We start from the raw sequence: 26,261 nt of genomic DNA on the forward strand, positions 1-26,261 counted from the left end.
CAGCTAGTTCCCTGAATTACAGCTTTCATCTATTAGATACATCTCAGTCTATATCAAGGTCTTGAAACTTTTACTGCCACAGTCAAAACCTATTTTTGGGTAAATTGCATCACAGCAGTGATTTTAATAAGGGACCTGATTCTTGGAGACAGTGAGTAAACCTTTGCTGGCCTCTGAAACAGCCCATGTTCCCAAGTTCAGTGCATGTCCTGGGCACCTCACACTATTGAGTCAGCATGTTTGTGTATGAGAAGAAGGAAACGCTAGGTCTGTAGCATTACTGATTCATTATCTTGAGGGATTAGTTACAAATTTCATATTAAAAATCTGACCTAGACCAACGTATGTTTTTCCCCCTGCCTTGGGCTATATTTATGCAGTGTGGTTAAAAAAGTGTCAAAAAGATTTTTTTCTCTGATTTTTCAGTGAGAGCTAATATGTAAAACTGTGTTTGCCGTACCTCCCTTAATACTATTATGACTTAGCAATATAATAATTAATTTGAATTGCCTGTGTTTTCCACTTCAAAATCCATGAGGGTGAAACTGGCTTTGTATTTTACGAATAGTAGTGTAACAGTGAATCTAGATAATTAAGCTGTTTCAGGCGACATGTATTTATCCTCCCTCCTTCCATCCCTCTCCTGAAGAATGTGGGTTAAAAGTTAAAACATCTAAGTCTTGTGACTATATTTTGAGAAAGAGGATGCTTTGCTTTTGTGGGTTTTTTTTTTCTTCTTCTTTGACGGTATAGGGTTTTTTTCTTTTTTTTTCTCTAGAGTTGTATATTTTTGTTAGTATGTGATCTGATCATTTAAAAAATAATATTGTGTTTGTCTTTACAATTACTGTTGCAATGCAGATGGTTATGGTACAAAGAACTGGATATTTGGTGGGTTCTGTGGGAATTTGTTATTTTGCATTGAGCACCACTGCGAGTTGTTCAGCTGCTGCTTGCTTATACAAAAACATTGAATGCTGATTATCCATACCCTAGGTATGACTGCTTGCCCTTGGGGACCTGATGGCATAGTTCATGGAGAGCCATGCTGGTGAGCATCCATTGCTGAAGGCAGTGGCTGCTTTGGATGGATGCCCAAAGGTGCTGTGCATGTATTGAGCTGGACCAAGGCAGGGCTACTTTGCTTTCCTTGAGATATTTCCCAAGGATAGATATGTCCCACAACCCGAAACCAAGCATGACCTTCGTGATTTACAGTTGAAATGCAGGCAAAATTTTCCACAGTCTGCTTTGTGTTCATTCTCTCTGGTTTTATATGAAATGAGTTATACCATTGCAAAAAAAATACTATCAATGTTGCTGAGAACCACGGTTTTAGTGTTATTAAGTATTTTGGAACTGAGACACAACCTGGACAATGTGTTATCTTTCTAGAAGGAAGAAAGAATATATCATCTGAGGCTGCACCAGTTTTGAAGGGAAAAAGCAACTGAATACGTCCTCCCAGTCCTCAGTACTGTGTGGAGTCTAACTTTAGCATCAAATTATAATAATAGTTGTGGATTCCATATGTAATTCTGCTGATGCAATCTGTGGAGTCCTGGGTGATTAATATCATGTATGTGTCCTGATGCTTTGATCACAGATGATGGGAAACTACAGAAATCTGTTCCTCCTTCTGCTTCGTCATGTGATTTGTATTCCCCATTTGTATATAAAAATCTGAAACTTGAAATTTCCTTTTGGCATATATTTTATATCTCAGATGGATTATACATGCTTACATAAACATACCATGTGTGCATAGAAGAGAAAAACCCAAACGGGTGGAATTATGACTTCGCTTTTCACATCTTGCAAGTTCTCAAAGTCTTTGACAGAGCGGTTGATCCGAGCTACTGGAGTCCCCTAGATGTAGTCTAATAGTGTGTTCTAGTCGTGGCACATGATTTGACACGCAAGTAATGCAGGTCTTTATTTTCAGCTAAAAACATACTGTCACTTTTCTGGTGTCTGTATAAGCTGTGGCTATAGCTGTTGTTCCGCCAGTTGGCATCACAAGTATAGGAAACCCGCTACGCTGTCACTGATTTAAAATACAGTTTGTATTATGGAAAAGCTGAAATATCAGTGAGATAAACAATAAACAGTGAGAATTAACTGTGTGATTTGTATTTCTGTGGTATAGTACTTTAATATCAAGCTGCTGTGTTTTTTACCTCTTCAGAATGCCATGAGTATTTGGAGGTTTCAAGATATGTTATAAAATACATATAAATACACAATATATATTTTTACAGACACACTTGTATGCATATTCATGATTAGGTGTTCTGAAGAAAAATTGCATTTCTTTTTGAGCAGCTTAGAAGGAAAATGTAATTTGGAGGGGTTTTTTCTTTACAGTTTTAAGAATGCTAAAACTTGTGTGAAGCTCCTCTGAACTCTGGGTCTTAAAAATTTGTGTCACCGGAATGGGATCTTAATATACTCGCAAAAACTCTATTGCTAAAGTCTTAATGACTGAAGAAATCTTGTATATAGAGGAAAAAAACCCCTCAGAATGGTAGACTAACATAGGTTAGAAGGTGTCTCTGGAGGCAGTTCATTTGATCCAGTCCGTGCTCAAAGGAAGGCCGAATTCAGTGATGTGCTCTGACCATTGGGTAGTCAAGTGTTGAACATCCCCAAGGATGGAGATTCAGTGACTCTTTTAGGCAATCTGTTGCAGTTTTTGATGACCTTTATCATAAAAACTTTCTTCTTTTCTGGTTTCACTTGCTGCAGTTGTGACCTTTACCTTCTGTCATGTTCTCCCCCACCTCTGAGAGGAGTTAGGCTCTCTTGTCTTTACAGTGTATTAAGGAGTTGCAGACACCACTAAGTTCCCTGCCAAGCCTTCTCTTCTTCAGGCTGAACAGCTCCAACTCTCACAGCCTGGCCACAAGTACCATGTGCTCCTGCCCTTGACCAGCTTGGTGACCTGTCCTACACTCTTACCTGTTGTGTTTGTCTGCCTTGTACTAGAAAGCACAGCACTGGACCCAGTACTCCAGATGTCTCACCAGTGCTGAGCAGAGAGGAAGGATCACCTCCTTGTGATGCTTTTCCTAATGTCCAGAAGGCTGTTGGCCTTCTTTGCCACAACGCCCCATTTCTGGCTCAGGGTCAACTCTTCATCCATCCAGACCCCAACTCCTTTTCTGCCAAGTTGCTTTTCAGCTCATCAGACCCCAGCGTGTACTGGTGCCTGGGGTTATTCCACCCTAACTGCAGGACCTGCCATTTGCTTTTGCTGAATTTGACAATGTTCCTGCCAAAACATTTCTCCAACTTGCTGAGATGTCTCTGAATGGCAGCATTGCCCTTGAGTGTGCTCACTGCTTCCCCAAATTTTGTCACCTGCACATCTGCTGAAACTCTGTCCTGGCCTATGAGTATTGGCAGCTAGAAATTGACTGTTAGTAGTGCTTTGAGTAGCTGGTGAATATATTGTGAGGCCAGTGGTCTAGCTGCTTTTTCAGCTGCTTTGTAGTCCAATAGTTGGAGGTAAAGAACAGTTTCTCTGATGTATGTGATAAATCATAGTGGGTTTTTTTGCTTTGCTCTAGATAATAATTTTAACCCTTCCTTTTCTAGACTGCTCAGCTATTATCTTATTTTTTGGTTGTCTTTTTCAATGTGAAGTAATGTGAAATTTTGGTCATGCTGCTTTCTTGTACCTCTCCCCACACACTGTTTGTGACTTTGGCAGGGTTTCCTGTTGGCGTGTGAAAGAAAACCCTGAGCTCAAGCTTGTTCACACAGGAAGGAATCGCTAAAAATGACAAAGCTGGCGCACCAGAGTGTGAGCAAGCAAGCAAAAATTCACAAATACACCTGTTTTAGAGTCAGTAATGAGCGCACGAAAGAGCAGTCAGCTGCTGAAATCCTCTGCTACTCCCGTGAAAAAATCTTATTAAAAATATTAGACTTACACAGAGAAGTTAACAAAGCAAAATAAACGTAAAATTTAATTTTCTATTTGCTGTATCTTGAATAGCTGTTAGTCTTTTTACAGCACTATTGTACAGAACCCTAGTTTTACACTCTAGGGTTTGATGATGTCTTCCCTGGTGACAGTAAGTTAGATGGTCTGTCCTATCATTAATACTTCTATGTTTCCATTACTGAGGAGCAGAGAAAACACAAATGCAGTAGGGTAGGGTGAATTGCAGTAAACGTGTATTCATTTTTCTTCTCTACTTCTCAGCTGCATTTGAGTCTTTCTTTTTTTTTTTTTTCCTTCCTGCTATTTCCTTTCCATTCCTGTTAGTCTGGCTTTGTCTTTCACAAGTGTGTATTGATGTTTGTTACTGCTTTTAACAGTATTGCTGTCTTATGTGACTATAACATAGAAGATAATTAAAAGTTACATAATTGCTCCGTATCAGTGAATGCTTATGATAATGGATTTATTAATATCCTTTTCAGACAGTGCATCCCTATGACACAGTACAGGAGGGAAGCATTCTGTCTGACCATTACCCATTAGAGTATATCTAAATAGCCAAGGTCCTTATTGCAAAAACTATGTTAACATTGTATGATCAAATTATAATAATAATAAAAAAATTGTTTGCAAGATCTCGTGTATGCAATAGAAGAAAAATCCTAGTATTATTTATGGTGAGTCTCTGGGTGTTACTAACTGGATATAACCAAATCCCAAGAGATCAGAGGTATTTGTAAGTGTCTGTACATAGTAATAACAACTTCTGCATGTGGTTACCTTGAGAGTGTCTTCATTTTCATGTGTCCTTTTACTGTACTAAAAAGATTTCTGTTTTAGTTGTGAGAATAGTGTTGAATGCATTCACTACTGTTCATTGCCACCATACAGCCTGCATACAGATTTGCACTTACTATGTCTTTACATACCTTGAGTTGAGATGCATTAAAATAGAAAAAATACATGGACCAAGTACTGACTTTTATATTTCACTAGAGATCACAACCAATTAGATCATCAGCTCCACAGACTTTGTAATGACCTAGATGTGCCAGTATGAGAGTTCAGTGGTATCTGGAAACTTCATCTGACTAAGGTTAGCAATAGCCTTGCCTCTCTGAGAAAATAAATTTAGCCAGGGGAACACGGACTTCTGCATGAAGGAGCTGCCTTTTGTCACTCCTGTTTTGGGGGGGCATGGATCACAAAGCTTGTGTACGAAGTCTGTTTTAAAGAAGCTGGAGGAATGATTGCTATTGTGTATGGATTTACTTTTTTTTTCAATGTAAAAGACTACTGTATTATCTGAGGAATGAAAATATATTTTTCTTAACTTCTCTCGTTCTTGAATGCTAAAACTTTAATAATTTATACTGCTTTTCATCTTTAAATAATTTTGCAGACATCATCTGTGGTAGTTGATCTGAAAAACATCCTTAAAAGGCAGAGAATGTATTGTAATTAGTCATATTTTGTGGGGGGTTTAATGCTAATTTTCTGTTGAAAAAATGTTTACTTTATAGATGTTTTTAGGAACAATTGAAGTAAATATCAGAGCTCTGGCATGCTCCCAGCCTGCATAAACTGACTATTTTTGTTCTTTTTGTGGTCGTGGTGGTAAGTTAAAGCAGATGTTTTGTCTTCAGAGTGAATTAGGATGAATCTTGGTGTTACAGGCAGTTTTTCTTTGCAGGTCCAGTGATTCTCTTCTTGAAGCCTGTGTATAATGGATATAATCAAGATGGAATGTTTTTTTGAGGTAATCACAGTGTTGCAAATTGCTGGGGAGAGACTAGGTGATCTCTTGAAGTTTTCTCTATCCTATTTTTCACAATTTCTCTTCAGGTGGCAACAGAGAAAATGAAACTGTGAAAGCATAGAAGGGCCAGATGATGAGGATTCCGATCTGGCACACTGCTGGTAGGAGTGGAGGAAAGGACATGCTCTCCTAGCTGTGCCACCCACTCCTGCTAAGTTCTTTCAGTTTGAGAACAGCTCAGGAAATGCCATGGTCTTGTGGGGTAATGCCTCCAGGGTGGTGGCAGCTTCAGCTTAAGCTAATGTTGACCAGCTGTTTGAAGTTTAGTATTTGTTTAATTTAGTATTAATGCCCCTCACTTCTATGGAAGAGGTGTTTTGTCTTGGTCTAGCTTGAGAAACGGGAGGCAGGAAGCTGAGCCCCAGAGAGGTAGAACTTGACACAGCCACTTGTCTTTGTAGCCCTCATCAAGAGGAGGGGACAACATGTTATGACTGTCTTCTCAGCCTTCTATCTTGAGAATTTATTGTCCTTCTCTTTCTGAATCCGGAAACCGTGATAATCTGAGTGTGCTGGGTGCAAAGTATGAGAAAGCTCAGAAGACACACAGGCACTGCTGTCACGCCTTCTGGCACGCTCGTCCTCAGGAGACTTCTGAAGAGCATCTTCTGTGAGACTTCTGCATCGCTGGTACAGCCTAGAGATGTTTGTTTTGAAGGCATTTACATGATAGTAAGAAGATGTTTGTGAATATCATTCCTGGGTATTAATACAAATGTGCTTCTGTATTTAGATAATGCACTCCTCCTGAACTCATTCAGTATAGTGTGTCCTTGTAGCCTCTTTTCAAATGCTGATAAGAAAAACAACACTGAAGAAAATACAGCATTATTTCTTTCAGTAGATTTGAAAGAGCTTACTTTGTGTTTGCTGACATACTGCAGGTTCAGTTACTGCATGTTTCCAGTTAAGCTTGTGGCTCTTTGGTGAATTTGCTTGTTAGGAAGCCAGACCTCTCTGCTTTTCATTTTGAAATGGTACTGGCTTGTTCTAATCCTTCTCCACTTGTCAAAGCCCTTTTAACTGCTGGCCCCAGTCCATGAGATTTTTTCCATAGAAGAGGATGACTTAACTATATTTGATGCCTTTAAGATTAGAGGCCTGTCGAGATTTCTTGACTGCTTGACACTTGTATTGTAGCGTGCCTGCTGTGCGCAGCAGGACGTGGAAACAGACAGGCGGATGGATCACTGGACCGATCTCACCTTATCGTCACTTGGTCATTTGATAAAGGAAAGAGAGATGAGAAAAGCAGGCTTCCTCCATGTGTCAGGTTGGAAGATGCAGCTGGAAAAGCAAAATAATCTGATGGTAATGCACAAGCAGGACTAAATAAAAGCGATGGAGTTGATGAAAATGGCTCTTAAATGCAAGAAGCCTGCCCCTATTAACCCTCTCCAGCTGTAAACCTTTGGTTGGGTACCAGGCCTGATGGACTGGGGAGGAAAAATAAATACACCTGTGCTGAATATGGCCCTGCTGGGAGCAGTTTGGGTTTCAACTCTTTGATACGCGTTCCCTCTGTGGGTTTGTACAAGTATTTGCATGAGTTTTTGTTTCTGAAACTAAGCCATGGAGGATCTAGTAGAGCAGACATTGTTTTCACTTTTATATATTCTTATGTATCAACTTCAGGGCTGTAACACTGATTTTTGTTCTGTTCTTTTTAAACTGTAAATGTACACTGAGGGGGCTTTTATTTTCAGTGGTTTACTTTTTTTATTATCTATAAAACTTCATCTGTGTATCCAAAATCTGTGATTTTTATTTTTATTGACTTCTATTCCTTATTCCCATATACATTACAATTGGTTTTATTTCCTTCTCTCTCCCCCAAGAGGCTAACATTTATTTTGTTTTTCTAATCCATTGCTTTATGAAAATCATCAAGTTATAACCTGCTTCATGTAATAGGATTGAATTACAGTTAATTAAAAATGGATATTTGTAACAAGCATTTTAACAAAATCTTAATTGTGATAACCCCTATCAAGTTGCATCCTGTAGAGTTATCATTAGGATGATGACATTGGCCACTTTTTTTTTTGGTTTTGCATTTGTGGAAGTGTGAGTTGTTTGCAGTATTCTGTATGTTTCTTACAAAGACTGTTGCAGCTACCTCTATTTTTAATAAAACTGTTTTCAGAATGTCTTAATAGTGCAATATGCAGCGATATTTGCTGTTTGCCTCTGGACTGCTGTCAGTACTTTGTTTGTGTGTGGTGATGTTACTAACTGAAGTTTGCTCCTGTGGTGATGCTGTTATAATTGCTTCCTTTTCAGTAACAGAACCTTTTCAGTAGGAGAACATCATGTTTGACAAGTTCTGTTTTGATGGTGTCTTGGAGTAGGTAGCACCAGCCATCTCTGCTGCTAACAGTGAGTTCAGGATATTGAAAACTCAAAATATGTAGACCAGAGAATATTTGTATCTAATGAATAATCAGGAGTACAACTCCTGATATAGAAGAAATAATTAGGTTTTGTATTAAAAAAGAAACCAACAACAAAACCTTGAAATCTTTCATAGTGGTGGATTAAACAGCAGGATGGAGTCAAGATTTGTCTTTCTAGTAGAAATAGAGGCAGTTTCAGTGAAACCAAGAGGATTGCTGTTGGAATAGTGCCAGTGAATGAGTGGTGTGCACGAAAAGGAAACTCAAGGGAGGGCTGTGGTAAGAGGAGTGATGAGGGTAAGTGGGACAAGTGACAGAGGAGTGTTGGGTTCGCAAGCTCTTCATGGCTTTGTTTCAGATTATAATTCTAAACTCTTTTAAAACTGCTGAATATAAGGCAATGGAATGTGAGATTGCTCACTCCATGGAGTGAAAAGGGGGTGGTCTGGTTAACAGCATCAGACCCCTGAAGTCTGTGGCTGAAGGTGCTAGTTGTGGCACCAGTGCAGGGGTGTACATGGGGGCAACTGCTGGAGAGGCTGCCAGCTCACCTACCAGAAGCATGTCCTGGCAGTGAGGGATGTGGAAAAGGATGTCCAGTGGTCAGGAGGGGAGCATTTCCATGCCTAGGCCAGGTGTCAGGGGTAGCAGGAACTGGTAGTGGCTGTGTCTTAAGGGTGACTGTAGGGATCATGAACCTGAGAGATGGGAGGACACTTGAGGCTTGAGATCTGGATAACTGCAATCTTTCTGTGTTGGTTAACATGGAAAGAAGAAACTGTGTCACCAAAGGAAGCAGTTGGTAGAAAAGGCTGGGGGAACTTTGTGACGTTGATGATAGATGATGGGCAGCTGCTAAAAATCAGTATGATTATAATAGCAGAAGCTGTTTGCTATCTCTTACATAATCTAATTACAGAAATATTTTTCAATAGTTAATCTAATTTAGGAGCTTTCTCATAATTTCAAAATACCAGTTAAGTGTATTCCTGGCATTAAGCTGAAGATAGATACAGCTCCAGGTGCATCTTTAGCTAATGTGTGTCTCGTATTGCCAGTTAAACTGCTTTGTTAAGCATTTAAAGTCATGTACCGTGTCAGGTGTTACCTGCAAATCAAAAAAGTAATCAAAGGGAATTGATAGAAAAACAAAAGCTTTGATTGTTGAGGAACTGTTGAATTGAATCCTCAGAAGTGGTGGGTCTAGTTGTTCATGTAATGCATGGTGCTCTGAGGACAGTTTGTATGGGTTATGGATTGTGGTGGTCAGGGAAGGATGGTTTTGTGGTAGAAGTCTTTTGAGGCTAACTTAATTCAAAACAGCATCCATATTGTCTCATTGTTTTTACTACACCTGGAATATTGACCAGGGGGCTGGGGGGGAGAGAAAAAGTTTCTCCTTGCTCGTAATTGCCTCTGGTATTCGTATCTCTTTGTTGTTGTTAAATTATTGATTAATGACATCTATTAATTTATTGTTGCACCCTCTTCCATGAAAGATAATTAAATACAATGAGTCCAGTTGCTAGCTTGTAATGGGAATGGTGAGAACATAAATTTGGGGTTGATTTGTTTTGCTGGGGTGACACAAGAGTACGGGATCAACAGCCTGGCCTAGCTGGGTAAAAATCCTTGCTCTTTACAATTGTGAGTTCTTCCATGAAATGCAGGACTTTGTAGTGGTTTTGTCTCTTGTTTAATAAACCAAGCAATTTGAGTTCCTTACGATCCTCAATTTCTGATTTTTGTAATAATTTTTTTGTGGTGGTGTCCATGTAACTGATGATCTTTGGTATAGAGGAAGTTTAGCATGGACGGTGTCGCCAATTTCTGCTTTACAATAGTGTTTAACCAGTTCAGGTTACTTTTTTGGTTTTCCTTGTTTTCTCCAAGCTTGTGTAAAAATGGGATGCTTTTCGAAGTCCACCTGGCTCCATTGAAAATGACTAATTCTTAAGTCTTAAGAATTTGGAGCATTTGATCAGGAGAACAAAGGAACCCAAGACTTGTTTAAAAAACCAGAGCTCCTAAAACTTGTAGTACCCTTCACTTTGCAGACAGCTAAGTACTGTTTTATTTAAAATACCTTTTGGTCAAAAGCAGTTGCTGGATTGGCTGCAGTGACAGTGACTCAGGCCCTTACGTTGCCTCTTTGTCTCCTTTAGCTACAGAGCCTTGAAGGGCAGCTAGCGCAGGTGTAGGTGTCTGTCAGTAGGTGAGATGAACCCGCCAACTGGCAAGAACTTTAGCAGATAAAGTTGCTCTTCAGGTCATAGTTTCTGGGCTGTGAATGTGAATAATTGCCGAGCCACGGTTAATGTGGTTGTTTGCCCATGTTGGTCTGCTGAATGAAATGGCACTGGCTTACTGCATGCAGATGGTGAGTCCTGCAGGCTGCTGCAGTCATCTCAGTAGGAGACTGGAAAGTTATAAGTTACCCTTTGAAATCAGACTACTTTTAGTTTTTGCAGTTCAGTATGTAGTCAGATTTGCAGATTAATCCCTCCTTGGAATATTGCATGAAATAATACAATGAATTATTCCCCAACCATCCCCATCACCAAAAAAAAAAATTAAGTGATGGGGGGAAGCTGTCAGGTAGGGGAGAAACAAATGTATTTCTAACTAAAAAAGGACAGGAAAATAGCCAGACCAACTGAGTTTCCTGTTAAAAATATGAGGGCTATTAGAACAAGGAGAGAAACAGTGAGACCTAGGGAGGCTGATGGAATATGACCAGGTATGTTTTGGGTGGATCTCCAAACACATGTACCACTTCCCAGGGTTAATCATGGCTTGCACTGAGCTTTACCATATATTGGGAAGCTTGAAATGCTGGGATGGAGAGTTTTCAGTAGAAATTCTCCAGGAACAGTACTGGGGTAAATTTTACTCTCCTTGTTTCTCTAAAAGGCATCAAGAGCCCATGTACAGTACAGTGACTTTCTCTGGATTTCAAATTACTAAAGATATGTAGCTGCTGAGTTTGGTAATAAAGGTGTTTCGAGCTGGTCAGTGCCTGATGGGAATGTTGTATTGACAGATTTGGGATTTCTCCCTTTTCTGAGCCTTTTACTTCCAATATGCGTAGGGATAGTTATTAGTAATAATGCCAGTCTGCACTTTCAAGACAGGATAGGCTAGGAGAAGAGACATTAAAAATTATTAATTGAAACACTTGTGGTGAATTGATAAATTTAAGAGAGTGTACCTTCCCATTAATATAGACACTTATAACCCACATTTGTGGGATGCCAGCCAAATAGGCTCCTTAAACTGATTAATAACATCACTGGTATCATGTAGTACTCCTGTTTTAGAGCCTGAATATGTACCTACGCATTCACATGGATAGTTACTGTGCTGTTTTCTTGGAAAAAAAAATAATTATTGGTATGTTTTTAATAGAAAGCAAAAGAAGGGGTCTTAATTATCATGAATGTGGTGTTGGAATTTGCTGTGGGTTGTGCAAAGGCAGGAGTAGGAGCTGAACATTACTACCCACTATGTAGAGCACGATGCATTCAGATTGTAACTTTCTTTTTTCTTGGAAGCATTACTCTGAGCCTGAAGATTAGGATGGTTGGGTTTCTTCAGTGCATATCACAACTTGGAACAACATTTGCTTGGTTTTGTTTGCTCATTTTTCCCAATTTTGGGGTAAATTGTGGAAGCCTGTCTTCTAGTAGAGGCTGTACCTGTGTAGATAGAGAGGTCAAGGCCATGTCTTACTTATTGTTGCCTCTGTTTTGGAGGAGCAAAATAGGTTTGTTTGAGCAGTTTGGGTTTTTGCTAACTTGTGTTGATTGACACAGTGAGGTGGAATTTGCACATGTTGGGTACTTCTGAGTGCCATCTCCAGGCTGGGGCTTGGTGAAACGAGGTGTTGGCTCTTGCTGCCTGTGCCAGCCGCAGAGACATCAGCATTGATTTTACAACCACCTTCCGGTGATGTATAAACTTACAGCTTGGTTAACTTTTTCTGCTGCTCGTGGGAATGATTTTGTTCCCTTTTTTAAAGGAAGTTTAATGGGCACAACTTCTCTGGTTTTGTTTATTCTTTAAGTGGTTTTGCTGTGAAAGTTGGCACAGAGCACTTGACACTGTGGTAAGGGGAGAGCTGCATGTTATTTTGTCCACAGTGGGATGGTGGTTAGTGCTGTTCTCTAACCTTTTTGTAACAATTTGTACAGTCTAAAAGGAGAAAACATGCCAGAATTTATATAAACTACCACATATAAACAGTGTTACATTTTTTTGTTCCTGCTCTGATTTTTCCATTGTCCTGGTGTTCCCTCTGAAGGCAACTATGAGGAGACTCTTTACAAAGTTCTAAGCCACATAAGGGTAGCATTAATCAGACATTTGTAAGTTTCAGACTTTCTTACAGGCTAAACCACTATAGCATTGCTCACTACAGGTGAGTTAACCAAGAGCAGATTTTGGCACAAGTGTCCAATGAAGTTGTGCTCATTTCTTTGGACTTTGTAGCATGAGACCTTAGGTGTTCATCCACCCTCCCTTAGATCAGGTCGTCTGGAGGTTGCCATCACACAGAAACATCAGATGCACAGTCCACATGGAAATGGATGCTTCACTGACTTCCTAAAGAAATTGGTTCTTAAGCTCTGGTTATTTCATTTATAACTGTGTACTAGTGCAGGGATTACTTGTTCTTCTTGCAGTCTCTGGGATTCAGTAACCTCTTAACAGAAAATGAAAACCCTTGTTTTATTTTCGAATGGGTTAGAATGTAAAAGATTATATTGCAGCTTTGAGAAGAAAGAGTAAGTACTGCTGTGTGTACCATAAGAAGAGCTGGCTCAATTCTGGACTAAACATAAAACTTGTTTAAGTAAAGGCGTTAAACCAGTAGGGAGGAGTGGGTGATAGCATTTGATAATGCTAATCCATATTGTCAGGGCAAAATAAGAGTAGGAAACCTTTACAGTTGTCTTTTTCTGTACAGCATCTGTAGTGACAATCTAGTCTTCTGATGGAAGATTTACTGGAGGGGTTGGTCTTTATCCCTCTCCCCACTGTGATGATGTGGCAAACTCACTGGCAAGTCTCTTCCCTCTTATCCTACTTGAAGCACAAGCAATTTTCCTGTGGGGTTACCCTACTTTTCATTTTCCGTTTGACTTCACTTTTAGTACATTTAATCACATTTGTTTTATCTGAAGTATAAACAAAATGTAGAAACACAATGTACATAATCCCAACTTGCAATTAGATATAACCAGTTTTAAATTTTACTGGTTTATAATTTCTTTCAGATGTTCATAAGCCCCTATGAGAATGAATCTTGGATAATCATTATCTGGAGAGTAATAGACACTGTTTTGCTGAAGAAGGTCGGGGAAAAATAAAGTCTGTAGGGGAAAAGATGAGGTTTTTTTAATTGGAGTTCTTTACGGGTTCAGAAACATAGTTACATTTAACAGCTTGGCTGAAAAGCCTGTGTTTTGAATAATACATTAGAAAGTATGCTTTCAGCAGATTCTTTCAGACTGTTTACTAAAAATTAATTCACCAAAAATTTGTGGCTGTATAAGTGCATGTTTCTATATTAATATATACATAAATGTATATATGTGTGTGTATATAGTAAAGTTATAATTCTTGTAACAGCAACATGCTTACTGAGTCCTTTGACTTTATGCACAGGCTGGTAAATAAAATTGTAACTCTAATATGTGAGTTTGAATTGTGTGTGAGGAGAAGGTGGCAAACTAGCAGACCTTGTGCCGCGTGTGTGTACTGTAACATGAACATTTCCGTATGTCAGAGAAGCTGTCCAAAGTGAAGTGTGACTGTGCTTATCAGTATTTGTTTTATTTGGATCTAATGAAAAACAATGTCATTCTGTTTTAGCTGGAGTTGTGAAGGGAGTATCAAGCTTTCAGAGCTATCCAGACAACTGAGTGTCGAAGCTTACTACTTCTAGAATAGCAAGTCAAGGAGGATGCAGTGATTTGCTCTGTTTTCCTCTGCTCCCTGCAATTCGTTGCACTCTTCTAGACTGACTACAGATTTATTACTTAAATCATTTAAGGACTCCACTACTTCTCCAGAGTTTAACTATCCTTTTCTAACTTTACAATGCGTCATTATGCACATACACTTTCTAATTTCATTTGTGTACATTGATGCAGTTGCAGGGGTTTTTAGGTATTACTGAAAGACATCATCTTTCACTGAAACTTTATCTTGTCAATATTCTTGTCAAACCAGACCCATAAGTTGTAGGGAGAACAAATTGTTTTTGGAATTCATCTTGAAGACTCAGAAGGTCTGGGACTTGTCTTCGAAGTTGTTCAGTTAAGAGTAATTCATTAATGTCTAATAAAAGACCCTGTAAAGAATAATGTTTATTCTTCTAAGCCTTTACTGTAGAACTGTGTAAGCACTCCTTGAAAGTTTAGTCATGGAGTAAACCTTCTAAAGTGAGGAGGGGGAGGAACATGGAGTGAAGGTTGTGTGTTTGATTAATGAATTGTTCATCTGCATTTGGCCAACTGCATGCTCTTTTCTATGGAAACCTATGTCAGGGTATAATGGTTTTGGGAAAAAAAACAAGCAACAGAACAAAACCATTGCTATATGGTCAGGTGAACCAAGGATACATTTTCTTGCATTGCTGTGATCCCAGTGGCATTGAGATCATTCTGGCTAGGCATAAATTTATTGGAGGTATCATCCCATAAGGCTCAGCTGAAATTGGGGTACGTGTTCAGGAGGAGCTGCATCACTCCCATCCCAGACTGCATTCTCCTCATCTTAGCTACCTTAGTGACTGAGCTTGTAGCAGAGCTGCTGCTTCTTACCTTGAATTATGATGTACTTTAGTACGTGTGTCTCCTTTCTCTATGCTAGATGTCATTTTTTGTGGGAGTCTGGATAAATATTTCAGTCTGTAGGAGTTCAAGAGAGCTAGGTATCACCTAGCAACAAGCATCCCACTCTCTGCCTCCTGCTTCTCTTTTGTTAAAATACCTGTGAAAACCAGAAGTTGAAGCATTAAGTTAATTTTCTGAACTATTTTGAGCAACAAGGTATTTTTGTTATGATGTCACTGCAGAGCAACAAAGATGTTGGTGAGGGCTGACCTCTTGAAGCAAGTAACTGCCTTGTTTGAACAGTAATCACAAAGACTAGCAAAAACTTTAGCTGCGGACAGAATAACCCTTGCATTTGTTTAGTGAGTAGCAGAATTCATAGCAAGTGATCCTTTGGTCCTGTGAGGTCTATAAAATATGTAGCAGTTATGTTTAACCTAACCTGAATGTGGTTTAGGCTGTATTACCTGGTTCTTCTTGCAGCTTGTGATGGCTGCTGGTGGGACAGTGCCTTATGTTGGAATTTAAAATTTTTAAACTTTTTTTACAGACAGCTTTGTGGCAAAGTGCGTTGGCTAGTTTCAGTTACAGTAGTACATGGCAGTCAGTTTTCAAAGATCCTGGGGACTAGACCCAGGTCTGGAAAGGTAGGCACTTGAAGTACAGTTTGGGATATGCTAATTCAATGCAGGGCTGCTCTGAATTTCACCATCTTCTGTACCTTATCAATTTTAAATGTCAAGGACTGTTGTGGATCTGTAGCTAGTAGTTCATGCATATTTTATTTGTAACTTCTGCAGAATGTCCACTCTATAGAGTTTGTGAATTTCCTTGCAAGAATCAGGAACTTAGGGAAAAAGGACAAGTATGTGTCTACTATTATTATAAATAAGGTAGCTATCCTCAACACTGGGTTGAGGATAACCTGAGTTCCTTCGTCTCTGAATGATGCTGAAGCTGTGCTTTCAGTGATCCTGCCTTACCTGATGGTCAGGGTGGTCTTTGTGAGTTTGGGAAAAGTCATACTCTGTCTTCAGGAAAGTTTGGTGTGACTCAGGGCCTTTGAGAGGGATTGCAGAAGTCAAAATGCAGGTTGAAGGGCTTTCAAGGAGAAAAGTGCATACTTTGAAATAAATGATGTAAGAATGTGACTAAGAAACACGGTTATGCTCAAATAAGGGGTTTGTTTTGTAGAGGTAAAAGTTAATAAATCCTGATTCAGCAAATGACTTTAACTTTGCAAATGAGTTGGTCTTTTCCAAATGTATGTTCTCATATCTATCTGAATTAGAAAAGGGTAAAAATAGCATAAAGAGTAATTTGTAACTGTATTAACGTGAATTTACTTTAAAATTATCAGTCTGTTAAAGAGAAGTGAAAGTGATACCAGTGTGGACTTGTTTTTTAAATGAATTAATACAGGTTTATATGTTGAAAAATATTCTATTTGTAGAGATATGGGTAACTACGCACATAGAGGCCTCTGTTTTTCTAGGAATATTCTCAGCATTACTGTCTCAAAACTCTTTATATGTGCTTTACTCTGGTCCATGAGTCTTGCTCAGGTCTGTCAGTGGATGGGCATGCTGGTCAGGATGGGACTCCCAGGACATTTAATCTGATCAAGACAGGTTTTCAAAATGGACTAGGTGTTGAAATTTATTTCATTTTCTCTTGCTGTAGGAGAAGGAGTCTAATGTTTGGTGGCATTCATAAGCTTTATAAATTCCTGGGATCTGAAAACACTGTTTTAAGGCAATGGTTAGTCTTTGGCTGGTAGTGGACATAGTTCTGTGTTTGCTACTTAAATTTCATTCTTTGGTTGAAACTGGTTATTTGTTAGACACTTTGTTCAGTGGTTACTTAAAGACCCTTTTTGACCTAAAGATTTTAAATCAGCAATATCGTGGAGTTGTCTCATTGGGTACATTTTCTTCTAGTATAAAACCTGCTTGATGCAAAGGGAAGGTGCTTGTACTTTCAATGTCTGCTTTTATATTTCTGATAGTAGAAACTGAGTTTTCACAGTAAGATACTGAAAACTCAAGTCCAAAGCAGGTTTCATGGTGGTGACACACGTAACAGAATGGATGCACTAGATCTGTAAGGATGGACGGTCCTGTTTTTCATACGCATTTCAAAGTCCTTTCATCTGAAGTTGAAGCTTTTCCACTCTTCTGAAAATCAGACCAAAGATTTGCGAAATTACTAGTTAAACATAATTTTCAGATGAACAGTTTGCTCTTAGTCTTAGGCTCTTCTAGCCTGACAGCCCTTCTGGGGAGGTGAACACCCCAACGGTGCAAGGATTTTGGAAATTCAGTGCTTGTTAATTTATGCAGACCTGAAGAGAGGAAATAAGAAAACCCAATTACTTGTCATTGCTAACGAAGTAGCTTTACCATGAGGAGGTGTGTTGGACATGATTTAATAATTCAAAAACAGCTGCAGCTGTGGCTGGTTGGATAGTGGTTTGTTAGCAGTTCTGAAACACACACCCATGTTTGCTGTGTCACCATAGCCACTGTAACATAATAGGACTCCAGCGTTGGTGTGTAACTTGAAACTAAGTTGTGTTGTAGGACCATGTGTGTCTGTGTGCATGGAGAGAGGAGTAGTGATGAGAAAACCTGGAGAACTGGAAACAATTACAGGTCAAACTCTGTCTTCCTCTCACAGAGACTCCATGAAGCTTTTGGATACATGACATTTAATTTAAAAAAAACTTGATGACTTAGTAATTTCCTGTTCAGGTTAGTTGACCACATCATAAAAGTCAAGGATGTGGAAAATCTGGTCCAGTTGTCCCATTTTTGGACATGAGCACAGAGAAAATTGCAGCTAGAAACTCAAAGGTTGTTCTTTAATTAAAAACAAATCAAAAGAAAAAAACCCTGATAATAATGATGATCTGTTTCATTAAATGAAAATTTTGAAGCAATCCAAATAATGCCAAGGAAGATGAAATAACAAAAGGGAAAGACAGTGTACAAGATGCATGAGAGACAGGGCAAATGGTCTACATCAGTTAGCGTGCTCTCAGCCTCTACACTATTTAGTTACATATAGTTAGGTCAGTGTTTGTGGTGATTTTGCAGCCTTTTATGATTCACACAAATATTTGGAACTTACTTGTTTTCTATTAAATGTAATATTTTCTTGGAAATAAAATTTAAGTATGTGGTGTTTAGTTAGTATGATAGTAGCACAGTATATGAATGGACTATTTTTATGATCTTAAGCTTCTTGTCTTGTTTTCATTGTTAAAGTTTGTGTAGTGTTTGGAAACCTGTCATGTTGTCATATATACAACAGTAATGAAATACTGGAATGTGGTTTAAAATCAGGCAGGTGATGCTCTACTGCTGTTTGAAGGATGACCTTATTTTGAATGATATAAAAATAACAGCAGATTGTTTATAATAACTCTGACAGCAGATTTAGGTTCTTGACTTCACACCATTTCCATTATTAAAAGAGGCATATGTAAGTAGCATTTGCTTCCAGATACATGCACATATTCTGGTAAGAGGTTTAAGGGCATACTGTTATTTAAATTTTTGACATCTGAAGCTCTCACCCACCCCCCCTGCAAGGCTTTTTAAAAAATTTGGACCAATGGATGTGTATATTTTCTTAAACCTGAAGGAGCCTCCCAAAACTATAATACAGTATTTAAATCTCTATGCACTTTTTCTTTTATAGATTAATATAAAATCACAGAATGGTTTGAGTTGGAAGGTACCTTTTAATATCATTTAGTTCCAACCTCCCTGCCACGGACAGGGATACCACCTACTAGGTCAGGTTGCTCAAATTCCCATCCAACCTGGCCTTGAACACTTCCAGGGAGGGGGCATCCACAATTTTTCTGGGCAGCCTGTTCCTGTGCCTCACCACCCTCCGCGTAAAGAATTTCTTCCTAACATCTAATCTAAATCTCTCCTTGTTTAGTTTGAAACCTTGTCCTATGCTGTGTGCACTTGTGAAAAGTCCCTGTCCAGCTTTCTTGTACCCCCCTTTAGGTACTGGAAGGCTGCTATAAGGTCTCCCTAGAGCCTTCTCTTCTCCAGGTTGAACAACCCCAACTCTCTCAGCCTGTCTTCATAGGAGGGGTGCTCCAGCCCTCTATTTTTGTGGCCCTCATAACTAAACTAATCATGTATCTATATGAAACATTTAAAGAAATACATATTCAAATTTTGTAATGCTCTTGGACTTCGTCTTATTTTTCAGATCTTGCATAATATTTCTGGGAAATACAGTTTGAAATACTAGCAGTGTTTGCACTCAGTAACTGATGGAGAATTTACGTTTACAAATGCAGGATACTAATATATAATGGGCTCTGAAGACTAATTAAAACAGTTGGGATTTAGCACGCTCAAGTAGCAGCGTGGAATTTAAAGACACTGGGAGCTTTGACTAAAATCACGAGCTAAGAGGAAACATAAGGCTTTCTCCAATATACCTTTTTTTTGGTCATATTTGTTTAAAGTGCTTATAAACTTACTATTCTTCTGACCTCTGTTTTACTATGGAACAGATGTCTGTGGTTAGATTTTTTTTTTTATTTATATATACAATAATATTTGAGAAATAAATGAACTTCTAAGAAAATACATCCGTTAAATTATTTAATATTTTCTTTTTTAGGATTGAAGGGGATCTTGGGACAAATGGATGACTGAATATTCATATGAAGAGGAAAACCATAAAAGTTGGTTGACATTTTTACAGCCATATGCATTATACATATTAATGCTATCATCAAAATTTTATATTGTATTATAAAACAATAGATTACATAAATAGTCTGAGCTTCATATGCTGTATTGTCTTTCAGGCAGGGGAATACTATAGCTTAACAACTGTATCTTAATGCAATGTTTTCTGTCAATACCTGAATGTTCAGAGGAAAACCTAGTAGTACGTTAAGGAAGTAGGTAATTCCTTTGAGGCCAAGTGTTTGAATGGGCTGATACATAGTGGCGTTTGTTATTATGTGCCAGGATGAACGGAGAATGAGAGAGGCGTTGTCTTCCATTAGAGCTACTGACTACGAAGCTTAGTATGTTCTGGAGTGGCACTCAGTTGCCACATTGAGAGATGCTCTTTAAGAAGACAAACAAGATATGATCTCTTTGAAAGTATCTTGGCGCTTTGTTTTCTTGTGATAGAGAGAAGGCTGTTTTACAGTATGCATTTTCTGCACTGGTTAAAAAGGAAGAAGCTGTTAGTGGACCTCCATGCTTTACTGACTTTCGGCTTTTAAGTTGATAAAATATGCTAAGCCTTGACATATGCCAATTTAAGTTGTTGGTGACTGTGAAGGATAGACTTTGGCTGGGATGCTACATTAGCCAATTCCTGCCAAGGCTGTTTAAACACAGCTGATGGTGCCTGTGGGTTTGCACTGGAGCAAATGAGTTGTAATGACAAATCAGGGTGTGGTACAGAGGGATGCAGGGCATGGTCCAGCAGGATGCTGCAGAGCAGCTTGGTTAAATAAGGCCTTATGGAAACTCTGCAACTCAAGGAGGGATATGTTGTCGTGGAAAACCTATTTCCTAAAGAGCTTCTGTCAACCCCTGGATCCCAGTCAGGGGTAGAAACAGTCAAAAAACCAGCAAAAACTCCAGATTTTTATTTTTTTTTTTTTTTCAAAAACAGAGGATTAGTTCAGTACAAGAAATGTAAGTTTCTAATTCTGTTAACTTAGCAAAGTAGTTCAGGAGGACAGATTCTTATTTATCTCAGTGATAATTTGGTTTTGTCAGTCTTTTAGCGGTTCAGAAGTTTTACAGTTTATGAACAACTGACTTGGATACAGAAGCGTTTAATTCCTTCTTTGGTGAACTTCTTTAGTGTTCACTGCAGGTAGTAGACATGCTGATTCCAGTGACCTCCAAATTCACAAGCAGCGTGAGACTTGATGGAATCGTCTGTGTCCTTGAATCCAGTCTCCTGAAATAACAGCCAGTGAAACAATCTTTAGTTCAGAAGCATCCATATAACATCTACTTTATAGACTGCAGGTCCGAGAAAACACCTCTAACCTCTCAGAGCCAAGTTTACACCCTAATAAAGACAAAGTGGTATTAGTAACTATGCAGTAATGTTTTTTCTGTAGGGTCAGGGGTCCATATGGCCACATATGAGCCAGCAGTTGTTGCCTGCTACAATCAGCGCACAAAATCTTGAGGAATTTCTCTTTGGTTAGATTGCTGATGTGTCAGCGGCTGCTGTCCATACTGATGTCTAATAGCTTGAGGTGGGCTTGCATCGTGACAGAGCAAGATCTCTGCACGTGAATAGCAGAGTGAAAAACTGATACCACCCAAACCTTACATCTTCCAGAAATGCAGTCATAAAATCCTATATGTACAAACTCGGGGAGAGGCACTTCACTGGCAGAAAGTGCGAGAGGATGAAAAATATCAAACTAATTATCTGTAAGCTATCTCTGGACATCATTATGTTACAGTTGACAACTCATGCTGTCCAGAAGACAGCACAGAGCAGTACTACCATAGCATTGTAATATTTTGTATTGAATTGAGAAGAAACTGGACCAGACTATGTCTTAGGTATTTGGTTTGGAAAGTGACACCAGGGCAGAAAAAGTTAAGGATTTGTCAGATTCTTGAGAGGGGCTTTTGTACCCAGAGTCTGTGCAGAGGAAGAAGGGCTTCCAGATAAGGCAAAAGTATAAATCTCTTGGACTCATGACCTTTCTGCAAATTCCTTGGGAAAGAGTGTAATTGCATGAGATGTATTGCTGTTAGCTCTGTGTCTATGTTCTGCTCTCTGCTTTTACTTTCCTGGTTCAACACAGAGTGATAGCATCAAGGAAGGAGGAATGGGAGAACAGAGTGACCTCTTTCTTGTCAAACCTTAAGTTTCACTCTCTCATGCCCTTCTGATGACATCCCACAATAATCATGGGGAAGCTTCTCAAAATATGTGCAGATAAGGAAAGGGGTACTGAGTTACTACTTTAGATTTTTTCTGTTTGCAGTCTTTGCAAATGCAGGGCTCTGAATACAGTTGTTAATCTTTTATATTAGGAAAGTACCATAATTAAATCATATCACCAAATGAGAAGAAAAATGTGGTTATGTGGAGGCATTCAGAGTTTGAGGCTAAAAATTCCTTTTCTGGGAAGAATGATTACAGGAAGCTTAAGCAATAGAGGTGGAGAGGGCTTCTCTGTGGTCACTGTTAAGATCAGTTGATAAAGTTCTTGCTCCAATAGGAAAGAGACTGGATTTTGGCCAGTACCCTGCCTCGGCCTTTCACTTTATTGCTGCTTTACTAACCAAGTTTCGAAAGTTTTCCATTGCTAACATGAATATGTTGGTGTGTCACTGGTAAGTGTAAACAACTTGGTTTGCATTGTCTGTGTGTTATAGTGAAATAATTTAGGTCTTCCTTGGTCTGCCTTGGGCCCTATCGTAATATATGTAAATGTGGTGTTGTATAAATATGATATCTAAGTGTATGTGCAACTAATGAAGGAAATATGAACATATTTTTTTCTGTCCCATAAAATGAGGTTAGATGAAAAATGAGAAATATGCGAAAATAAACCTAAAAGCATACATATGTACTGAATGCATGCAGCTTATGATGCTTCTGTGTATTCCATAATACTGACAATTGCATTCAGAGGTTCATTTCTTTGTTGAATCTGATATTTAAAGTCTGTTCTTCAGGCTACAGTGATTGTGTTGGGTGTATGGAGATGAGAGGTAGGAACTGGTAAGGAAATGGGTAACTGGCAGAGAACTATAGCCCAAAGGTTCTGGGCAAAATAAACATCAAGACATCAATCCAACCAGGTAAACAGGACTGAAAGGAGTCAGAGAGCAAAATTGAAGGGGGAAAAAAGCTTGTTCAGATTGGAAAAGCACATGTGGGTTTGTACTTAGCAAGTGACCTTGGGTGCAGTCACACCACTCACGCTGTGGTTTCATGAACAGCTTTTAGAAATAACACTGGACAGTTCGTTTGATCAGGCTTAATGATGTTCTAAGTAATTGAATGCTGAAAAAATTATAAACAACACTGAATTCAGTGGTGTTAGGAGATGCGTGCTAATTTCTATGTGATAAGCCTGAGAAGTATTTGCTGTGTCACAAATGTTGCAGCCTGTATGTCATCTCTTTAGAAGAAAACCGCCAACCAACAGCAAACTTTAGCTCAGCTGTTTAGAGGGAGGGACTCTCTACAAAGGCGTGTTTCTTGATCTCTCCAGAGCTCACCCTGTCTCAGCAGTCTCCCATCCTCTAATGTGCCCTTGCTTCACCTTCTGTCTCCTATGCGGAACTGGACGTGGAGGGATGCAGGACCCCTGCACTCCTGGTTCTGTGCCTGGTGCTGCAGGATGATGCCCATCTGACATCGTGAGGGCAAGCCTGCTGTTCAGGGTGACCTCTTCAGGCTGGAGAAATGAGCTGGCAGGGTCCTCCCCAAGTTCAGCAAAGGGGGAAGAGTCCTGCACCTGGGGAGGAACAACCCCATGCTCCACTGCAGGCTGAGCAAGCCCCTGGATCCTCTCACGAGAGGAAGAACTACCCTGGTTTTCTGTGAAGTTTGGATTAATTGGACTTTCAGCCTTTATTTTTTCATTATTTTAAAATCTGGTCATTATAAAAATGACTTTTTTTAAAATGTATTTGAAAGTGTTTCGAGGAAGTTTTATATCTTTATTTGCATAGGCAGAATACTGGTAACGGTATGGTTACATGTTTGTTTTTTCTTGTCAGTTTTCCCCTCTGTATTAAAAACAAATGCAGTTTTTCTTGAAAAAAAGTGGCTGCTCTTATAGCATTATTCAGTGGATTCTTGGAATATAATTATGACTAAAAGCGTCAACATGATAAAATATATTAATCACAAGGGAATTATTTTGCACAGGCCATCAATCTGTTTTTCTGTCATGTGCTTTTCAGTTTAGATTACTCTCAGGCAAAGAGGCTGTAGTTTGATGTTTTTTCTCAATTCATTATGATTATAAATTCGTTGGATAAAACAATGTAACAAACGACCACTTAAAAATGACTGACCCCATTCAGCAAGGTGGGGGGACTGTGAAGTTCTTTTGATTTCATCTGTTATCTAGCATTTATCAAGATGGGTCCCTTAACAGTCAGCTGGTGGTTGATTTTTAATGAGTATTTCACAATGTAAATAGATAGCAGGCAGTTTGTTGTCTGGAGCTTAGTCATATTCATAGGACAGATCTGCTTTTACTTACCATCACAAAAAAATGTAGAAGTTACACTGAAACTGTAGAGTGGGAGGAAAGCTTTTCCTCAAACCTTATATTCTGGAAAGGGAGGAACAGCAGAAGTTCTCTTTCTTTTTCTGTTCCTTGCATCAGCTGCCACATACTGTGCTGTCTCTCGCTCCCATTGGGAGCAAGTCTTTTTCCATTGGGTGCTGGAGGGCTGTGCACTGTTAGCCCCCAGGTTTGGTCACTGTCAGCTCAGCTCTGCTTGGAGCAGGTTGGGGTGAATTTGGAACTGATTCCCGTGGCTGAAAAATTGCTGGGGTTATTTCTAACACTGATCTTTTCCAAAGAGAAAAAGGCATTTAAGATACCTGCCACAAACCACTTCAGCTTTATATGTTTGCATATAAGCTTGTTCCTGTTCCCTTTGCCTTTGTAGAGTTATGGAATGATTTCTGGAAAGACCTCGGTGTTCCTTTTAGACTTTTCTTACGAACAGCAGTACAAAATTTGTTCTACGCAGCTTCTTTCTTCATTTCTGCTAGACAGATGCTTTCATAACCTAAATGGTTTCTTGTTTAGGGGTCCTGGGTCTTGGCTCCATTCCATTAATTTTCTAACTATTTTGGTGACACATACACCTGGAGTTAGTAGTAAATCATATTTAGTGGTTGGCCTGTGAACTGACCGAGTTTAAATCAAATTGGGTTATGATTTTGAGGGTATTTAGTATTTTGTTTCAGCTATCGTGGATCGAGGGAAAACACCTATGGAGAATCCTAGCCATTGCTTTTAAGTTTTATATATAAAAAATACAATATATTTTAGAAGTGTTGTTTTACTGCCTGAAGATACCTGTGGCCCTTCTGCACTCTCACAGTTCAGAAGGGCATAGTAGGCGTGCAGGTTAGGCTTTCCCTGTCAAACCCTGATCTTCTGCAAATCCCACAAGCTTTGTTTTAAAATCAATAGTTACAGTTATCTTATTATATAATAAATAAAGTTGTATTCTCAAGAGCAAAGCTGCCCAAGAGGCTTTGTTCATAATTGGGAGAAACTTCTTTGGCTGATCAGTGGTTGTACAGGGTTTGCATCCCTGTGTCTGAACAGAGTTCTGCTCTGCTTGGAGCTGCTGTGGAATGTTTCAGGTGCATTGATTTTTGAATTAAAATCCCATTTATTAAACATTTTTTTGAAATAGGAAGAATTGCATAAAAGAGGATGGCAGCAACCTTCATGTGAGGTGATGTGTGGGGGAGTAAGGCAGCCCACATTGTAGTGCAGTTCTCAGGAGAGTAGTTAGTCTAGAATTGACAAAATGTGATGAAAATGTGGAATATTTAAAATGTTCTATTCACAGTTGAAGTTGTTAAAATTATTAAATGTCATTGTAAAGCTAAGGTAGATCTTACTGGTGTTGCCTGAATCACTTCTTCCCAGAGAGATAGGGGGTGATGTTGATCTGTGGGTTGTAAATTGTGGATGTAGATGAAAGCTGTGTTTAAGAGCTTCCTTCAGCCCCTACTGACAAAACTCAGTGCTGTAGATTACCTGTTAAACTACTTTTGACAGTTAATAGATATCCCTTTATGATTGTATTTAGAAAACATGTTAGCATCTATAATTTGTATTACTGCTGTTGTTTGTAAAGCTTGGTGTATGATAACTTCATTTGATTAAAGTCATTCGGAGCTTAAATGCATCCTGTGATCAGAGTCCTCCTGTAACTGTTACTTTGTTTTTTAAAGTTTTAATATTTTTTGTGGGATTGAAGGTTTTCTGTTTGTGTGTTTTTTAATTCATATTGGGAGTGAAAAAAATCAAAAAAACTTCATCTTGAAGATATTAGCAAGAGCTGAGAGCAGAGTTAGCAAAAGCTAGCCCCTGAACATAAAAGAACAAATTGCTTTACAATGCGGACATAGATGCCCTTGGTTCCTGTTTCTCATATTGGAAATACGGTGTGTGTCGGTGTTCCACTGCTGGGAGGGAGAGATGTGTTAAAAGCAGAGTT

General features: G+C 39.0%; 1 protein-coding gene across 6 annotated transcripts in view; it reads left to right on the forward strand.

Annotated features, from left to right (window-relative positions):
* Positions 1–26,261, forward strand: part of KLF12 (Kruppel like factor 12) — a 245,234-nt gene that overhangs the window by 47,447 nt on the left and 171,526 nt on the right. For all 6 annotated transcript variants that reach the window (XM_032678675.1, XM_032678680.1, XM_032678681.1 and 3 more), the window contains exon 2: positions 19,666–19,729. In XM_032678675.1, the coding sequence (XP_032534566.1) occupies positions 19,709–19,729 (21 nt within the window). In that variant the 5' untranslated portion in view covers positions 19,666–19,708. The remainder of the gene's footprint in view (positions 1–19,665; positions 19,730–26,261) is intronic.

Source organism: Chiroxiphia lanceolata, chromosome 2, assembly GCF_009829145.1.
Source record: "Chiroxiphia lanceolata isolate bChiLan1 chromosome 2, bChiLan1.pri, whole genome shotgun sequence".
Taxonomy (NCBI): domain Eukaryota; kingdom Metazoa; phylum Chordata; class Aves; order Passeriformes; family Pipridae; genus Chiroxiphia; species Chiroxiphia lanceolata.